A 14,473-nucleotide genomic window follows, 5' to 3' on the forward strand; every position below is an offset into this window, starting at 1 on the left:
CTGCTGCGCCGGGTCCGGAAACGTTGGGGCTGCGTCTCAGGTGGCCCTGGGGAAAGGGTAGCGAGCGACACCGACCGGGTGACCTAGGGGCAGGGGGCAAAGCTAAAGAAAAGCGCGCACAGCAGCAGACAGTTTTGGTGGGGACAAGTAGCGCGCAGCAGGGTGAGAAGCGTGTTCCGTCCCTGGAGCATCGGCGCTGTGAAGTATTGTGCCCGCCGGCTCCCGCCGCTACCATAAGAGTGAGGTGCAGTGTGCCCAGTGACAGCAGCGCGGTGCCATGCGCTTTGTGACACTGAGTACGGTGCACGTGCAAAGTAAAGGCGGCCAGGTACCGGACATATACCTGCGGCCTTCCTTGTCAGTTAATATTGATCAACCCACGTTAGACATGGAGAGTACAGTGGCCTTGTTTGCTTCGGCCACCTCAGTTCATGAACTAGGGGCTCAGCGGAAGGTACCAGAGCCCGACTGCTGCCACCAGAAGATGGACCATCGTTTCAAGGACCCCATCGGAGGACATCTTCCCGGACGCTGCCGGGTTTACAACCCCTTGTGAGATCACCTGCTGAGGAGGAGCATAAAGGACGCGATAAGTTCCTTAACCCCTTTACCCCCAAGGGTGGTTTGCACGTTAATAACCAGGCCAATTTTTACAATTCTGACCACTGTCCCTTTATGAGGTTATAACTCTGGAACGCTTCAGATCCTGGTGATTCTGACATTGTTTTCTCATGACATATTGAACTTCATGATAGTGCTAAAATTTCTTTGATATTACCTGTGTTTATTTGTGAAAAAAACGGAAATTTGGTGACAATTTCACAATTTTCCAACTTTGAATTTTTATTAATTAAATCACAGAGATATGTCACACAAAATACTTAATAAGTAACATTTCCCACATGTCTACTTTACATCAGCACAATTTTGGAACCAAATTTTTTTTTGTTAGGGAGTTATAAGGGTTAAAAGTTGACCAGCAATTTCTCATTTTTACAACACAATTTTTTTTTTTTTTTTTTTTTTTAGGGACCACATCTCATTTGAAGTCATTTTGAGGGGTCTATATGATAGACAATACCCAAGTGTGACACCATTCTAAAAGCTGCACCCCTCATGGTGCTCAAAACCACATTCAAGAAGTTTATTAACCCTTCAGGTGTTTCACAGGAATTTTTGGAATGTTTAAATAAAAATGAACATTTAACTTTTGTACACAAAAAATTTACTTCAGCTAAAATTTGTTTTATTTTACCAAGGGTAACAGAAGAAAATGGACCCCAAAAGTTGTTGTGCAATTTGTCCTGAGTACGCTGATACCCAATGTGTGGGGGTAAACCACTGTTTGGGCGCATGGCAGAGCTCGGAAGCGAAGGAGCGCCATTTGACTTTTCAATGCAAAATTGACTGGAATTGAGATGGGACGCCATGTTGCATTTGGAGAGCCACTGATGTGCCTAAACATTGAAACCCCCCACAAGTGACACCATTTTGGAAAGTAGACCCCCTAAGGAACTCATCTAGATGTGTTGTGAGAGCTTTGAACCCCCAAGTGTTTCACTACAGTTTAAAACGCAGAGCCGTGAATATAAAAATTATTTTTTTTCCCACAAAAATTATTTTTTAGCCCCCAGTTTTGTATTTTCCCAAGGGTAACAGGAGAAATTGGACCCGAAAAGTTGTTGTACAATGTGTCCCGAGTACGCTGATACCCTATATGTTGGGGTAAACCCGTTTGTGCGCTCGGGAGAGCTCGGAAGGGAAGGAGCACTGTTTTACTTTTTCAACGCAGAATTGGCTGGAATTGAGATCGGACGCCATGTCGTGTTTGGAGAGCCCCTGATGTGCCTAAACAGTGGAAACCCCCAATTATAACTAAAACCCTAATCCAAACACACCCCTAACCCTAATCTCAACTGTAACCCTAACCACACCCCTAACCCTGACACACCCCGAACCCTATTCCCAACCATAAATGTAATCCAAACCCTAAACCTAACTTTAGCCCCAACCCTAACTGTAGCCCTAACCCTAGCTCCAACCCTAGCCCTAACCCTATCCCTAGCCCTAACCCTAATGGGAAAATGGAAATAAATACATTTTTTTAATTTTTCGTAACTAAGGGGGTGGTGAAGGGGGGTTTGATTTACTATTTATAGCGCGTTTTCTAGCGGATTTTTGATTGGCAGCCGTCACACACTAAAAGACGCTTTTTATTGCAAAAAATGTTTTTTGCGTTACCACATTTTGAGAGCTATAATTTTTCCAGATTTTGGTCCACAGAGTCATGTGAGGTCTTGTTTTTTGCGGGACGAGTTGACGTTTTTATTGGTAACATTTTCGGGCATGTGACATTTTTTGATCGCTTTTTATTCCGATTTTTGAGAGGCAGAATGACCAAAAACCAGCTATTCATGAATTTCTTTTTTTTTTTGGGGGGGGGGGTGGGGGCGTTTATACCGTTCCACGTTTGGTAAAATGGATAAAGCAGTTTTATTCTTTGGGTCAGTACAATTATAGCGATACCTCATTTATATCATTTTTTTATGTTTTGGCGCTTTTATACGATAAAAACTATTTTATAGAAAAAATAAATATTTTTGCATCGCTTTATTCTGAGGACTATAACTTTTTTATTTTTTCGGTGATGATGCTGTATGGCGGCTCGTTTTTTGCGGGACAAGATGACATTTTCAGCGGTACCATGGTTATTTATTTCCGTCTTTTTGATTGCATGTTATTCCACTTTCTGTTCGGCAGTATGATAATAAAGCGTTGTTTTTTGCCTCTCTTTTTTCTTTTTTTTTTTTTTACGGTGTTCACTAAAGGGGTTAACTAGTGGGACAGATTTATAGGTCGGGTCGTTATGGACGCGGCGATACTAAATATGTGTACTTTTATTGTCTTTTTTTTATTATTTAGCTAAAGGAATGTATTTATTGGAACAATATTTTTTTTTTATTACTATTATTTATTTATGAATTTTTTTTTTTTTTTCAACATTTTAACTTTGCCCCAGGGGGTGCATCACAGTAAAGTGGCAGATCGCTGATCTGACACTTTGCTGTGCACTGTGTCAGATCAGCGATCTGACATGCACAGCAGGGAGGATTCCCGGCTGTAGATAAGCCCCTGATGCCGGTGGCCTTAGCTCATATACGATTTTTGGGATGACAGATTCCCTTTAACTGGATTGCTATTGTTTTACTACCATTTCTCTTATTTTCCATTCTTTAACCATTTACCTCCCTGCGAGGAGTGAATACCCTGTTCTATTAAATTGTTACATTTGTTAACCCTTGCTATGGTTTCTGTGTCACTGTATCTCTCAACCTGCTTACAAAAAGGTCAAGGTCTTTGCACTTATTCATTCAAGTTTCTATCGATACGAAACCTGCAACTCAGTCTTACAAATATTCAGACAAGTATACAACACCCCATCTGTCCTTCATGCATCCCACCGGTTGCTGCCTACTACATGCTGTACAATTCATAAGCAAGTTTAGCCTACACTCTGTAAGCACAAAGGAATGATGGTGTGTCCCAAGCAGAGGCAGAGTATCTACAGTAAATGACATTTCCTAGTGAGCTAAAGGACCTTCAATGGTGAGGTCATTCCCATTTGACTCTTATGTTGGAGAAGCAACTCCAGAGTTTGCAAGAAAGAGTAGGAAATTACTACAAGGAAGAGAAAGTACAATGGAAAGAGGCTTCACTGGAGGAAAGAGAAGACTGAATGAGATCGGGCAGGCTATGAGAAAACTCGAGGGCATTAGGGGCAGTCTGTTTGAAAAAAAAAGTGGAATGGGGAGCAGTAAGAGAGATTGGGCCAAGATAAACAGCATGTTATAGAGGGAAGGATGGCATGGGGAGCAGTGTGTGAGAGAGGGGGACCAGATAAACAGCATGTTATAGAGGGAAGGATGGCATGGGGAGCAGTGTGTGAGAGAGGGGGCCAAGATAAACAGCATGTTACAGAGGGAAGGATGGCATGGGGAGCAGTGTGTGAGAGAGTGGGACCAGATAAATAGCATGTTATAGAGGGAAGGATGGCATGGGGAGCAGTGTGTGAGAGAGGGGGCCAAGATAAACAGCATGTTATAGGGGGAAGGATGGCATGGGGAGCAGTGTGTGAGAGAGGGGGACCAGATAAATAGCATATTATAGAGGGAAGGATGGCATGGGGAGCAGTGTGTGAGAGAGGAAGACAAGATAAATAGCATGTTATAGAGGGAAGGATGGCATGGGAGTAGTGTGTGAGAGAGGGGGCCAAGATAAACAGCATGTTATAGAGGTAAGGATGGCATGGGGAGTAGTGTGTGAGAGAGGGGGCCAAGATAAACAGCATGTTATAGAGGGAAGGATGGCATGGGGAGCAGTGTGTGACAGAGGAGGACCAGATAAATAGCATGTTATAGAGGGAAGGATGGCATGGGGAGCAGTCTGTGAGAGAGGGGGCCAAGATAAACCGCATGTTATAGAGGGAAGGATGGCATGGGGAGCAGTGTGTGAGAGAGGGGGCCAAGATAAACAGCATGTTATAGAGGGAAGGATGGCATGGGGAGCAGTGTGTGAGAGAGGAGGACCAGATAAATAGCATGTTATAGAGGGAAGGATGGCATGGGGAGCAGTCTGTGAGAGAGGGGGCCAAGATAAACAGCATGTTATAGAGGTAAGGATGGCATGGGGAGTAGTGTGTGAGAGAGGGGGCCAAGATAAACAGCATGTTATAGAGGGAAGGATGGCATGGGGAGCAGTGTGTGAGAGAGGAGCACAAGATAAATAGCATGTTATAGAGGGAAGATAGCATGGGGAGCAGTGTGTGAGAGAGGGGGCTGAGATAAAATGTTACAGACAGAAGACGGCTTGGGAGCAGTCTGTAAGAAGTGGTGGTGGGCACAGAGAGCAGTCTATAAACAAAGGTGAATGAAGCTGCCTAGTGCTTCTGCTCTGCAATTAGTAAAGTAGCCTATTGATGTAGTCACACACTGTATTAATTCAGGTGCTTCTTGCCTCATGCTCATACATCCCCGCCTCTCACTACTGACATTATTAAGCCCTTCCCTTTGTTCCTTCCTGAGTAGTTGTCTGGCAATCTCAATTAATTAGGTGGAAAGACTGCCATCAAGTTGGAAACCTAAAACTTAATTTTATGCCAAGTTAATATACCGATCAATATGTTTACTATGGTTAGATTAAGAGCCTTCAGAACAGTAGTACCAATTGGAATGGAGTAATACAGACACTTAAAATTTTTATCAAGAGCATAGAATGGTTTACCAACTGATTAATACTAACCTTATAGATAACCTGCTAAGACCACATATGAAGACATCCGCTCTCTTAGACAGAATAGAGTCGGTCTCTCTTGATCTGGCGAACGAATACTGGTCTCTCCATTACAGGTGCAGCCATTTATATGAATGGCCGTCATGTTTGCTAAGCATACTGGAAGTGAGACCTGAGCAAAAAGGCAAAGTAATAATAAACATTTTCCCTCTCTCTTAAAACCCTGTAAACACCCTTCCTAACTGTGGAGGTTGGCACCCTATTGCAAAAGAACAAGCATTGTGCTTCCACTCACTGCCATCTGACACCTAATAGCCCTTATCTGTCCCCTACCCCTTAACTACTAGGCCTATTGATCAGAAGGCCAACAGACACTAATCCATTATTATATGAATGAAACAAACATAAAAATATATTGCATATTTGCACATGTAATACTTTAGAACCAGATAAATGGGCAGCACGGTGGCTCAGTGGTTAGCACTGCAGCCTTGCAGCGCTGGAGTCCTGGGCTCTAATCCCACCTTGGACAACATCTGCAAGGAGTTTGTATGTTCTCCCCGTGTTTGCATGGGTTTCCTCCGGGTTCTCCGGTTTCCTCCCACATTCCAAAGACATACTGATAGGGAATTTAGATTGTGAGCCCCATCGGGGACATTGATGATAATGTGTGCAAACTGTAAAGCGCTGCAGAATATGTTAGCGCTATATAAAAATAAAGATTATTATTATAATAAATTCAAACACAGAAGGTCCCTAGGACCCATGTAAACTCATCAGTTCCATGAGTCAATTTTCCCTACACATTTCTCCAAAAATTGGAGAAACATCAGGCTACTTACTATCTTCAGGGCCACTTAGCAGGGGGCTAGGCAAGTATAATCACTACCCATCTGAAAACAACTTCAAAGTCCAGATAGACTACACTACTCTCCATTTACCGCACCACATTTGTCCTGCTATAACCCCCATATCGGTGTGTGACATATACCATGAAAATATTAGGATATAAGGAAAGGCAAGAGGGCAAACAGCTGCAAAAGTACTACTACAATACAAATCATTAACACTTAAAAGGGGTTATCCAGGATTTTACCACCTATGGGGCCAAGCACTTAGTGGCAGGTTGTCACTGATTACAGGCCTGTTTTCCCATGCAACAATCTCTCCTGGCTCAGAGATGTCACGGACGGTTCTGGTGGCGATTTTCTTGATTCCCATGATGTCACAACGACAGTATTTCACCATCCTCTTTTCTGTCAACGGGATGTCACTGCCAACGTCATGCCGATTGGCAGCCTGCTCAGCTAACGCAGCGGGAAGCCTGGTGTCAATCAATATGATGTTGGCAGTGACACCCATCGACAGAGCAGAAAAGAAGGAACTGCTTTTCGATGCCGCAGAAAGCAGGAAAATTCCTGCAAGGTGGGGTCTGAGACTGATCTGAGCTGGGAGAGATCATTGCAGAGCAAACCAGACAACTACCTGCTAAGTGATTAGTCCCCATAGAAAGAAAAAAAAAAAAGTCCCGAATAACTCATTTCACACTTTTCAATAATTTTAGGGTTACCAAATTTTACTGGACTTCATATTTGAAAAACTAAATGTATAGTTTGGTAGTGAAAGAAGTTCTAAAGGCATGATGCTAAATAGTTAAAATACACAAAATCTACACAAGAGTACACATTACAGAAAAAACAACAATCCACAAAATAATTGGTACTATATCAACATTCTAAACTAAGGCCAAACATCACAAAGTCCAGAGAGCTGCCACTGAAGCAGAGTAACAACAACTATCTTGCAGAAATCTGAAACTGGGGTCTTGTGTAAATCTGAGCAGTTAACAAAACATTCTGAAAACCAACTTGACAAGGAGCCCGGTAAATAAATAATAAAATGAAGTTATGTTCAAAAAATGCCCCACTGTTTGAGAGAATGATACACTTTATATTCACGGCTATTTCCTGTACACATCTGGCATTTCAGCTTTATAATCAGCGACTGGGAAGCCAAAGACATACTCATGACTTCACACTGCACAGAAGAGCTGCCAGAGGGGCCTTCCAAACTGAAGGGGCTGAGCGGCAAACCTGAAGAAAGACTTCACATGAACACGTCACAGTACATGTGTGAGGCTATAGTTCAGTCAATTTTACACAACATTTTAGATGGATAACTAAATCACATATCTTATTCATAGAAGACAATACAATGTATGCATGCAGCTAATAACCGCTAAAGAAAGCAGAATTAACGATCACTTGGAGAACTGTTCTAGACATTGAACCAGCACATCTCATACAGATACATTACTCCAGACATTAGGGGTTAAAAACAAACAACATCTGATCTCCTCACTCAATCCATAGGAGGCTCTGTGAGTCAATTAACAGATGAAAGGAAGAAGTCATATAGAGCAGTTTTTAGATGTCAAAACAATGACCCATTCACTGCTACAAAAAAGGCTGGAACTAATGAGGAGTTCGATACGCACTTGTAGAAACCTAGGGGTAGAAGAGCTCTTCTTCCTGCTCCAAGGTGGATTAAAATTATGTGATATGCAGAATATGAAAATGCATGACAATTTTAGACCTTATTCACAGAACTAAATGAACACGAAAAGCCCCATAACTGGGCTACGTATTACAGCCCCCCCCCCAGTAAATAATAATAAATGCGGAAGATATACACTTTTTAGATTTAATTTACACTTGATCTTATATTATCTTCCAAGTCAAACCTCAACCTACCTAGTGATAAGCTGGGGTGGGGATATCATGGATGAATGTAGATTAATTTGTGGAAAGGTGTGCTGTGTATATGACTTAGGCTACTTTCACACATCAGGTTTTTTGTTTCAGGCACAATCCAGCAAATTTTGAAAAAAACTGATCCGTTTTTGTTTTTTTTTACGCCGGATCCGGTTTTTTCTCATAGAGTTGTATTAGCGCCGGATTGTGTCTGATGGCCAGACGTTTCATCCGTTTTTTTCTGGATCCGTCCAAATAGTCGTTTCCGGCGCATGGAGAAAACGTCCAGAAGAACTTTGTTTGTCCGGCGAAAAAAGCGCACAGTGACGGAACCGGCCAAAAACGCGTGAAATGGAAGTGTGAAACGATGAATCTGGCCTCCGGATCCGGTTTTTCTCTCTCTCTCTCTCTGGAAGTCACTGTAAACTCCATGTTAAAAATAGAAAAACGGATCCGGCAGAAAAACGGATCCGTTGCATCAGTTTTTTCATTTTTGCAACGGATCCATTTTTGGGAACATTAGCAGGATTCTGCCTGAAACAAAAAACCTGATGTGTGAAAGTAGCTTTACACATGGCGTCATATAAATACATGGGACAACCTGCCTGAACAGTGTCATTGAGAGGACACATCTTGTAAACTGCACATTGGTAAATCTTCAGTTAGTGTATATATTTGAAGAAAAAAAAACACTGTTAGTATTAGGTGTGATAACATCAGCACAGAAACGATTGCTTATCAAAATAGATAATACACACACCAAACAAGAAAGTCAGGAACAACTACATCACATAGGAAAAGAAAGTGCTAAACACTCTGAAGTTACATCAGTCATCCAGATGTAAGTCAAATGTGAACAGGGCAATAGAAGCCACGAGGCCGAGTAACAAGTGATATTTTATTAAATGTTTCATATAAAAGGAGCTTTCCTCACTTGGACATTTATGGTATACTAGATGGTGGCCCGATTCTAACGCATCGGGTATTCTAGAATATGCATGTCCACGTAGTATATTGCCCAGCCACGTAGTATATTGCCCAGCCACGTAGTATATTGCCCAGCCACGTAGTATGTAGTATATTGCCCAGCCACGTTGTATATTGCAGTCACGTAGTATATTGCCCAGCCACGTAGTATATTGCCCAGTGACGCAAAATAAAAAATAACCATATACTCACCTTCCGAAAGCCCGTTGAAGTCCTGGCGCCTGTGTACGGTGCACGTGGCAGCTTCCGGTCCCAGGGTTGGTATGAGCGCAGGACCTGTGATGACATCGCGGTCACATGACTGTGACATCATGGCAGGTCCTTCTCGCATAGCATCCTTGACACCGGAACCTGCCGCTTGCACTGCCGAGGACAGCGGGCAACGTCGGAGGGTGAGAATAACCTTTTTTTATTATTATTATTATCTGTAACATTAGATCTTTTTACTATTGATGCTGCATACGCAGCATCAATAGTAAAAAGTTGGTCACACAGGGTTAATAGCTGCGTTACCGGAGTGCGGTACACTGCGCTCCGGTAACGCTGGCATTAACCCTGTGTGAGGGCTGACTGGAGGGGAGTATGGAGCGGGCACTGACTGCGGGGAGGAAAGAGCGTCCATTTTGCCGCCGGACTGTGCCCGTCGCTGATTTGTCGTGGCAATGGTCGTGGGCGTTTTGCCACGACGAATCAGCGACTTGGATTTCCATGACAGACAGAGGCCACGACCAATGAATATCCGCGACAAAATGACCCTTAGACAATTATATAGTAGATGCACCAGATAACATCAAATACGAAAGCTGTGGGGGCTTCTTATTTATAAACATGATAGTCTTGTTAACCCAGAAACATGGCCGCATCCAGGCAGTGAATGAATGTGCGGGCCTCGTTGTCCTCAATGCTATAAATGAAGAGAACCGTGCACAAGTGGTTACTTCTCCATTCATTTTAAATCTGTGTGTGTTGATGGCTACTGTTGATTACGGAAGTGTGGGTCTCAGAAGTAGGACTTTTATCTAGCAAACCCTTAGAGATGTACCATAACCTTTTATGCTAGTTTAAAATGATGAATTCATTAAAGTAATGAGAAAACTACACATTTGTGATGTAGAGAATGGCGAACACACTCCAACTTACTTAACCAATCACAGTGGTAAATTAAGAGAAGACAGCATGCTATTATTAAATTACATGTTTTTCTTTAGTGGGAAATTGCCATGAAACAACCTGCAACCCAGATACCCCTTGACCACCCAACCTGTTCAAATTAACAGATTAAGGGCGGAGTCAGAAAATTGTATAATACCAGGGCAGTGGAGTCAGTAAGCCAATCCTCCTACTCTCCAGTTTCCCTGACCCCCGACTTCGACCCCACAGCACTGGTCACTACTGAGCATAAACATAGAGTGCAGCACAGACTCATCTCAGCTAAAGCCAAGATCCTCATTTATAGGACATTTCAAAACTTTCCCAAATTCTTATGGAAAGATTTACAGCACATACTGCACTGAACTACTGAACCCAATTTATTACACATTTTAGGAGTCGGAATCAGTCCATTGTATACCGACTCCACCAAAATGGACAGAGACTTGAACTCCACGACTCAGACAGTTCTGTATAATACAGATGATGATCGCATCGCACTGCTCGAACAGGCCGGTGGCTCTACAGACCCAAGCACAAGAACCTGTATTTTTCTGCCGCTGTCACGCTCAGGTCAGGAGAGCCGCCAGCCAGTTCGAGAATTGGGATGCGATCGTCATCCATGGTAAACGGCCATCTGACTGAAGGAAAAGAAAGCCATTAGGCTACAAACTCACCAAGCATATGCTTTAGAAAGCATGTCCTAAAGAAACAGCTACCAGAAGATATATTTTTATGGATTTAAATAAATAATCAGACTCTGAAATTTAAATTGTACCAAATAATGGGAATGGATCGGCACTACCAAACGAAGCAAGCTTAGAATATAGAAGAAATACATGTGCACATATCTTCAGCTGTTTAGACTCTGAGTTCGCTCTATCATAGTCACACGTGGAGCTCAACAAGTCCAAAATATAAAAAGATCTGAGGCACTCAGCCCCCCAACCACAATCTGGCTAAAACAGTCCTTTATGGCCTTATCACCGTGTAGTGCTTATATCATCTTCTGACTTGTTTGTTTTAGCAAATATTTCCCCATAAAATAGATTTCTAGGACCTCTCTTTTATAAGAACTTTGTGTTCTGCTGTTACTTTAATTATACTTTGTAACTATATGCATTAAATGATAAAAGGGTATTATTATTTTCCTTGACAAAATTACATGTCCATACAAACTCAAATATTCAATAAGAGCTTAGTATAGGCATATAACCTACTGACAAGGAGAACCATGTATGCATACATTTCCAAAAAGAGTAACATAGGGATGACACCATGTAAATTTTGTCAAACTTTGCCATATTTTGTTACTGTTAGGCATTTTGCAAACTGTATGGTGGTGACAGGAAGCCAACAACTACACCTTGCCAATGTGGAAAATTTTCCTGTAGGACAGTAGTTATTCCCTTACATATTTTAGGGTTAAATGTATGTACATTTCAAGGAAGTGCATAAACAAAGCAGGGAAGACAAGACATGCATACAAATGTTTCAGAGATTTACCCAGGGGGATGGAGATCAAGAGGCTGTCTTCAGCTGAAGTATCTTGTTCAGGCCCTGTAGGCCCTGGAGGAAAAGGTTCTTTCACTTGGGACATCTGCCAGGTCTCTCCCCAAGAAACACAATGTAACCAAAGACAAATCTGTAGAAATCACTGCATGAAAAAGAAAAAAAACAAAACAAAAACACAGTACTGATTATACAAAAAAAAACAATGAGCATGCCTATAGACCACCGCCATCTATATGTAGTATACAAATATAAGTGTGACTAGTTGGTCTACCAGCGCCTGCAAGGCCAAATTCACATGGAAAAGTATTTGCAGCAGATTTTCAATGCACGACTGCTGCATGGGAATCTTTGGTTCACGTTTACATGGCTAACCTGATAACTAAGCAATCAGTTGAATCTAAGAAAATTAATCCATTGTGGTTGGGTTAAAATCCCCACCAATTCCCTTCCGAACGAACTAAAGGGTCACTACTTGGAAACTTCATACAGATACCCTCCAAGAATGCCATTCTTTTCAAGGGATCTTTAAAATAAATGAAAAAAAATAATACATAAATAATTTGTCACCAGGTTTTTGATGCCCCATCTGAGAGCAGGATTGATGTGGCACACACTCATTCCAGTGATGTATTATTTATTAGGGTGCTTGTGCAGTTTTGATAAAATCACTGTTTTATCTGCTGCAAATACAGCAGTAGTCTGATTACGGAGCTTGTCTATAACCCTGCTAACATCATTGGTTGACAGCTGTGTACACTGTGCATATTCAGAAAACTGACAATCAGTGGTGGAGGTGGGGTTATACAGAGCTCATGAATATGCAGGACTACAGTGGTGAAAATAAGTACCGTATATACTCGAGTATACGCCGAGGCACCTACTTTTGCCACGGAAAACTGGGTAAGCTTATGAACTCGAGTATAAGCTGGGTATGCATTGTCTCCCCATCCCTGTCCCTGTCTGCATGCCTCCCCTGTCCTTGTCTGCATGCCTCCCCGTCCCCATCCCTGTATGCATGCCTTCCCCGTTCCTTCCCTGTATGCATGCCTCCCCCTTCCCTGTCCTGCTATGCATGCCTCCCAATTTAGTCCCTGTATGCATGCCTCCCAATTCAGTATAAACAAAAAACGTGTGCACTGCTCAATATGATGGTGCCCAGGTAGGTTCCAAAACCATAGTGATGCATATAAGAAAAACCTGGCACTCAACTTGCATGAAGATGCTTTTTAATAGTTCCAAGCGGAGATAGTGACAGCAATAGCAAAACGTTTCGGTCATAAGTGTCTGACCTTCATCAGTTGCATAAAGTGATTACTGGTAGCGTGAGTATTGTCACTAACAGATAGTTTGTGGTATGGATAGCCCTAAATTGAATGGCACTGTTCAGTATAATTAGGTATGGGCGCAGCCCTGTTGTGGCGCTGCCGACGCGGAGTCCACCGCTTAGACAAGCGGTGGACTCCGCGTAGGCAGCGCCACAACAGGGTTGCGCCCATACCTAATTATACTGAACAGTGCCATTCAATTTAGGGCTATCCATACCACAAACTATCTGTTAGTGACAATACTCACGCCACCAGTAATCACTTTATGCAACTGATGAGTCAGACACTTATGACCGAAACGTTTTGCTATTGCTGTCACTGTATCTCCGCTTGGAACTATTAAAAAGCATCTTTATGCAAGTTGAGTGCCAGGTTTTTCTTATATGCCTCCCAATTCAGTCCCTGTATGCATGCCTCCCCCTTCCCTGTCCAGGCATGAATGCCTCCCCCAGTTCTGTCCTTGTATGCATGCCGCCTTATCCCTCTGTGCATGCTTCCAATTGAAAAAAACAAACAAACACATCATACTCACCTACCTGCGCACCCTCGGTGCTGGCACTGCATCTTGTTCCGGCTGCCGGCGCCTGCCTGCAGCTCTTCCTGTACTCTGGGGTCTTGAGGTACCGCTCATTAAGGTGATGAATATGCGCTCCACGCCTATGGGAGTGGACTCGCGTCCATATTCATCACCTTAATGAGTGGTACCACGTGACTGAAGAGTACAGGAAGAGTTGCAGGCAGGCGCCGGCGACTGGAACGAGATGCAGGTCCAGCACCAAGGGCGCGCAGGTAGGCGAGTATGATGTGTGCGCTGGCTCCTGGCACCTGCTGCTCTGCCGGCTTTCTGTACCGTGACTCGTGCATAAGCTGAGGGGGGCGTTTGCAGCACAAGAAAAATGTGCTGAAAAACTCGACTTATACACGAGTATATACAGTGCCTAAAAGTAGTATTCAACACCCTGCAGATTTAGCAGGTTTAATAAGATGCAAATAAGTTAGAGCCTTCAAACTTCAAACAAGAGCAGGATTTATTAACAGATGCATAAATCTTACAAACCAAAAAGTTTTGTTGCTCAGTTAAATTTTTATAAATTTTAAAACATAAAAGTGTGGGTCAATTATTATTCAACCCCTAGGTTTAATATTTTGTGGAATAACCTTTGTTTGCAATTACAGCTAATAATCGTCTTTTATAAGACCTGATCAGGCCGGCACAGGTCTCTGAAGTTATCTTGGCCCACTCCTCCATGCAGATCTTCTCCAAGTTATCTAGGTTCTTTGGGTGTCTCATGTGGACTTTAATCTTGAGCTCCTTCCACAAGTTTTCAATTGGGTTAAGGTCAGGAGACTGACTAGGCCACTGCAACACCTTGATTTTTTGCCTCTTGAACCAGGCCTTGGTTTTCTTGGCTGTGTGCTTTGGGTCGTTGTCTTGTTGGAAGATGAAATGATGAC

General features: G+C 42.7%; 1 protein-coding gene across 6 annotated transcripts in view; it reads right to left on the reverse strand.

Annotated features, from left to right (window-relative positions):
- MDFIC (MyoD family inhibitor domain containing) overlaps nucleotides 1-14,473 on the reverse strand; it is a 215,045-nt gene that overhangs the window by 157,205 nt on the left and 43,367 nt on the right. For 5 of the 6 annotated variants that reach the window (XM_077265030.1, XM_077265028.1, XM_077265027.1 and 2 more), the window contains one exon: nucleotides 11,685-11,835. In XM_077265030.1, coding sequence (XP_077121145.1) covers nucleotides 11,685-11,778 — 94 coding nt within the window. In that variant the 5' untranslated portion in view covers nucleotides 11,779-11,835. Of the gene's footprint in view, nucleotides 1-5,298; nucleotides 5,462-11,684; nucleotides 11,836-14,473 lie in introns of those variants that run through there. The other variant, XM_077265031.1, reaches the window with a different exon arrangement.

Source organism: Ranitomeya variabilis, chromosome 5, assembly GCF_051348905.1.
Source record: "Ranitomeya variabilis isolate aRanVar5 chromosome 5, aRanVar5.hap1, whole genome shotgun sequence".
Taxonomy (NCBI): Eukaryota; Metazoa; Chordata; class Amphibia; order Anura; family Dendrobatidae; genus Ranitomeya; species Ranitomeya variabilis.